At 48.6% G+C, this 5,915-nt stretch overlaps 1 protein-coding gene and 1 non-coding gene across 2 annotated transcripts in view; one reads left to right on the top strand and one right to left on the bottom strand.

Moving 5' to 3' along the window:
• Positions 1-2,398: 2,398 nt before the first annotated feature.
• LOC119351997 (NAC domain-containing protein 72-like) overlaps positions 2,399-5,915 on the top strand; it is a 15,897-nt gene continuing 12,380 nt past the window's right edge. The window contains exons 1-3 of the mRNA XM_037618756.1: positions 2,399-2,710; positions 3,300-3,616; positions 4,815-5,085. Of these exons, the coding sequence (XP_037474653.1) occupies positions 2,527-2,710; positions 3,300-3,616; positions 4,815-5,085 (772 nt within the window). The 5' untranslated portion in view covers positions 2,399-2,526. The remainder of the gene's footprint in view (positions 2,711-3,299; positions 3,617-4,814; positions 5,086-5,915) is intronic.
• Positions 2,816-2,889, bottom strand: TRNAV-AAC. The gene has a single exon. It is a non-coding gene; the product is annotated as a tRNA-Val (tRNA).

The following is a 5,915-nucleotide window of genomic DNA, read 5'->3' on the forward strand; positions in this document are numbered from 1 at the left end:
CAGATCCTGCCGTCGGTTGGGCGTTGTCCTTCAGGGAGTGACGGAGTGCAATGTGGACGACCATTGCCTCCTCCAACCCGCACGGTATGACACCCCAATCGACAGATCCGGACTAGTCAGAGTCAGATTAGCTGGCCGCCAAGCTGGAGAAGGCCGGAGATCGTCGGGAGCTTGGGTGGCGGAGAGGAGTTGAGTGGAGTGGAGTGAAGTGGCTAGGGTTTGGTCCGACAACCGGATGAGGAGGAACATATGTGAAATCGGGTGGGCCAGCGTGAACCAGATCCGACGTGACTGGCGCGCTCGGGCGCCCCATATCCGCCCATACTTGTGTTGAATACGAGGGGTGTCGGTCAGGCCGGGCGTTTGAGACCCGTTTTGAGGCGCCTCTCTGGGTTGAATTTTCGTGACCGGTCAGTGACCAGGTTTGGGGCGCCGGGCTGTAGATGCTCTTAGCTACCTCATAGCATGATTTTGTCTTTCGCAAGTTATTAGGCCATGACGTTTAAGACATCACTTGAGTAACCTTTTGGTTTAGTGTATCTTTGCAGGATTGCAAAATGCTGAGAACCGGAGGATGGTCCTTCCATCATCTAAGCAAATCCTAGATAAAACTAATCTATGAGATGCTAGATCCTAGTGTATTTTTTTTCCTTCTATTTTTCTTTTCCTTCTGGGAGCTAGAAATGAGGTGCCAGTGTCACCTCATTTCACCTCTAAAGCAACGTTCGGTTCTACTAACTAAAACAAACAGAAGTTATTAGTAGATGTTGGTGTATTTGTTTCTTCCATTTTCATTTTGCTTTTGGGAGGAGTAGATATGAACTGCTGGTGCCCCCTTGCCTTGCCTCACTGCTTCCGTTTTCCTTGCACGCTGATTGGCTACTGGCCACATAACGGCTGCTACGCTCCCCACTTGAATTTGTTTGAGGAATTTAGACCATCTGCCTACGGGGAGCTGGTAACCACGCCGACAGCCTCCCGCGGAGATCTTGGCCTTACGTGTTTGACATGGCCTTTTGTTCAGGTGCATCCATCACACACGCTCCTGCTTGCATATGCATCTCCTGAGTTTTGACTTGTCTGGCATGGCAGGATGGATCGATGCCCGGCTAGATCTCCTCCTACAGCTGCAGGTTCATTCTTAATGCTCACTAGATCTCCCTCCCTGAAAAGGACCGACATGACTATCTCCTGAGAAGAGTGGACAACCTGCACTACTACCGCTCCTTATCATGTGATCAGAAGTCCAGACAGCAGCAGCTGATTTTGTTCGCTTCAGAGAGTAGACTTTTTTTTTCAAAGTCTAGTTCAGACTTGACTATGATCGATGGCACTGTACTACTGTACGGCGCCCTGCTGCATCCCCTGGATCTGAATCGGGCAAAAGGGGTGTGCACATAAACAGAATACTGATTCGTTAGACAAGAACAAACGCTATCGTTTTACCCCCTTGTCACTGAACTGAAAAGGACGTGCACATACATATCTACAGAAAGAAGTGAGGAAAGGGGTATGTGCGATGGACTTGTCAACTGCCGACTGCCGACGGCGACAACAGTAGGCGCCATTTCTTCACCTTCTCCTCCACCCGGAATTTACCAAAACAAGGATGAAAAGGCGCAGGTTCAGTTGGAAGAACTCTTTTCTTTCAGCTGCAAAGTCGATGGCGATCGATGGACACTGCATACTGAAAGTGAAAACCAACTTCAACTCTGCGCCATCTCTTTTTGTGGGAGGTTGTCACCATCTTTTTCTTTGCCATCTTTTAACTCAACCAATCCTTCCATCCTTTAGGCAGTCGGCGGTTGCCGGACGTAAAAAAGTCTTTGACATGGTATCACCAGTCAGGCAGTCACAGTAGCACAGTAACAAAAGGTCTTCTGCTTGAAGCGGTTGTCTGCCACTGCCATGGGATGGGAGCGACGGCCAAGAACACGCAAATGATCTACCGGTTGGTCGTCCGGTGTTTGTCAGAGGTCACAAGACAGTGTTAGTTCGGCAGTTTTGGATTAGCCCTCTGGCTGAGGATAGCGCATTTCTGGCTTGTCGTGTCCTTGGATCACGATAGATCACCCCCGTCGCCGTATTGGCGGTCGCCGTCGGTTTTATCTGAAGTTTCTGAGAGCTAAGCAGACGGCCGGATAGATCGACGCGATGAACCATGGACCATGAATCTGAGTATCTGGCCGTCGTATCACCTGGTAGGCAGTTACTGTTTGACCGAGACCTGGGAGATAGGGAATATCCAGAGTAGCAATGAATAATCACCCACCGGCGCCATTTTTTATTTTCTGTGACATACGACTGGTTCAAAAGAATTTGCATCATCCCACAGTGGGCATCGCCGTTGCGTCAGGATCACTTTCGTGGTGACATGCTCACAAGGGGGCCATGGCTAGCGAGATCTCTTCCTCTATTAATACTGGCCCCTGCCCCTGCCCCGGCCCCATCGTGTTCGGTCGTGTACTTCTCCTCTATCTATCCAATCTTTTTCCTGTCTGTTTCAAGAGCTCTGGGAGGGCGAAAATGAGCAGCTCGATGAGCATGGTGGAGGCGAGGCTGCCGCCGGGGTTCCGGTTCCACCCGCGGGACCACGAGCTCGTGCTGGACTACCTCTGCCACAAGCTCTCCGGCGGTGGTGGCCGCGGCGGTGGCGGCGTGGACATGGTCGACGTCGATCTCAACAAGTGCGAGCCATGGGAGCTTCCAGGTACGATCTGTCATCCCTTCCATCATGCACCCAGCCAGCAGAAGGAAACATTTTTCAGTTTTGAATGGCAAAAAAGGAAAGAAATCACCTGGAAAAAGATGATAATGGCTTCGCCCGGGTTCGAACCGGAGACCTTCAGTGTGTTAGACTGACGTGATAACCAACTACACCACGAAACCCTGGTGCTACATGCACGATTAGAGCATATTCATATCGGAAAACAGTAAAGTAGAACCATCATGTTCAGTTCAATGATGATGATTTATTTTCTTGAAAATATAATACTGGTAATGTTAGTCATCCTAGAATCCTTATATTCGGTTCATGAATTAGATTTTATTTTCTTTTGCAATTCACACAACTTCATCAACCTAGAATCATTATATGCAGTTCAATACTGTTGATTTATTTTCTTGCAAAGAGAATACGGCCAATGTTAGTCATCCTAGAATCCTTATATTCAGTTCATTAATTAGCTTTTTTTGCAATTAGCACAACTTCATTAACCTAGAATCATCATATGCAGTTCAATACTGCTGATTTTAGTCATCCTGCTCGTCGTCTCTTACCCATTGTTGCATGCACGCAGACGCGGCGTGCGTGGGCGGCAAGGAGTGGTACTTCTTCAGCCGGCACGACCGCAAGTACGCGACGGGGCAGCGCACCAACCGCGCCACGCACACCGGCTACTGGAAGGCCACGGGCAAGGACCGCGTCATCACCGGCGACGGCGCGGCGGCGGTCGTCGGGATGCGCAAGACGCTCGTCTTCTACCTGGGGAGAGCCCCCCGGGGAACCAAGACAGAGTGGGTCATGCACGAGTTCCGCGTCGAGGGACGCCCGCCGCGCTCGGTTCACCGCCAGCTCGCCACCCCCCACGACGGCTCGCCGCCGTTTCTCCTCGAGGTACGTGTCCCACTTCTACACTTCATGCACGCCACACGTTCCGATGACCGTCGCGGATCGACGGCTCGCATGCGTTGCATGTTTGCATGAATTAGGAGTTTGCTTGCCACTGCCAGCGTGTGCTATTATAAATTAGTTTTACAGTTGATTATGCACGGAGGAGTCAGACAGTAATAGTACTCGTTGATTATGTTTTCCAGTTATAACAAGAAATGGAATCCGGCTCCCCTTTGGGAGGGAGGCGTATAGAGAAAATGTACCCACTGATTGGGCGTAGCCTTTTTGTATTGTTTCACTCCCGGCCGTTCGTGCAGAGGAAGGTGGCTTATTCGTCTGCTGCATATAGTTGAACATTGCTAATTTTGACCGCCAGACAAAATATTTCTTTGGTATTCTGTCTAGCTGTACGTACGATTCGGTACGTGCTGCGTCGATCCCGATAAGATAAAATACGTATACTTACGACGACTATACATGCCACTAGGCAATCATTGTTGGTGACCTAGTCTAGCTTATCGAAATGCAAACATGGTACACACATAGTATGGCATATCACCAATGTCGTTCCAAGGTTTGGTGAAGGCAACGTCCAAGGTCGTTCGCTTGGCGCCGTCGCCATGCATCAGCGCGGCATTAAACAACGTGATACTGCTTTGAAAAGGATCTGACCGTCTCATTATCGTTTTTTCCAATTTTGACTTCCTTTTTTCTGTCAGAGGTGAAGCTCAAGTTGACAAAAAATATTTTGACAATGGCATCCCAAGTTGCCAATTTCTTTTGTTATGGAAAATTCTAGCAGCCTGTTGGCTGGTAAGAACATGTGGCTATCATGACTCCTTAAGGTCACAACCGAACAATTTTCTCGCAAAAAAGAAGATTAGTTTATACTTCCTCCATCCAAAACAAGTGTTGCAGATTTAGTAGTACAATACTCCCTCCGTCCAGAAAAACTTGTCCATCAAATGGATGTATCTAGCACCAAGTTAGTGCTAAATACATCCATTTGATGGACAAGCTTGGGACAAGCTTTTCCGGACGGAGGGAGTACTATTTATGAAAAGAGGTAGTAGTATCTTATTATTATCCTATTTTTCAAGGTCGTCAGGCAATAGGCACCAGCTTGAATCATCAAGTGTCCATCAAATCCAATTATCTAGAGAGAACACAAGTGCTAAAATGGAAATATTGCAAAACGCAGGAGGACTGGGTGCTGTGCAGGGTGTTCTACAAAAGCACAACCGCCGCCCCAACACCGGCCTCCGACGAGTCGTCAGGTTCCTTGAGCAGCGACCTTGGCGTGGCGCCGGTGCTGCTGCCCGTAGCACCTATCAATGTCGTTGGCCGGACGCAGATGGCCGAGATCACGGACGGCTACTATGGGCAGCAAGAGCACCCCACTGGCATCCTTCCGGTTGTGCACCACTGGCCCGTGGCGTCATTGCCGTTCACGAGCTTCAGGGACCTGCTAGGCGACATGGTGGAAGGGAGCCGCGGTGACCCGAAGCCCGAGTGGAGCGTCGACGACGGCTACACGCGTCAGAGCGTGCCACAGACCTGGAACCCGTTCTGACTTTTGAGTCGGTGGGTTTTCGCAGGGTAGATGGTAAGGGTAGTAAGAGTATACGTTGTGCCGTCCACCCGGTCGTCATATGTTTGATCAGTGAGCAATTTGTTTTGTCCATTTCTGTAGTAGTGCGGTTGTATGGCTTTTATTAGCCCTAGTGCAGTAGTTAAGAATTGTAAATTGGATAAATGGCATGTTGCAATTCAGTAAATATATTGTATTTTAGATATTATTTCATTTTTAAAATAGGGTGTAAATTACTTAATTATGAAGTTTGTTGTAAAATCATTTCTCCTCAATAGCACTCCTTGGTTAGATTGCCTATGCTTGCAACACCCAAATGCTTTTGTAGCCCCAGCCTCCAACACTTCCTACCTTTGCAAAACCATCAACCACCATATGCCTACCCTGCAAAATATAACCTTTGTATTTACCAACAATGGTACTTCAACCTATTGCTAGGACACTTGGCTCACTACAAGACCACTAGCTATCACATTCCCTATCCTTTCTCCCGCTCCGAGGTTCCCATGATTAGGGTGCAAATATTGTGCATTTCGGTTTGGAAGCTAACCTGCGGAATCGTTTAATCTTTACCGCCTCGCATGATTTGGTTTATCTTTTGGTTATGTTGGAGGACTTCATTCATTGTCGGACCAGGATCAACGCTTTCTATTAGGGGATTAGGGGGCAAGGATTTCTCCACAGGGAGTGCCTATGATGTACTTCTTCCCG

This window comes from Triticum dicoccoides, chromosome 2A (assembly GCF_002162155.2).
Source record: "Triticum dicoccoides isolate Atlit2015 ecotype Zavitan chromosome 2A, WEW_v2.0, whole genome shotgun sequence".
Lineage (NCBI taxonomy): Eukaryota > Viridiplantae > Streptophyta > Magnoliopsida > Poales > Poaceae > Triticum > Triticum dicoccoides.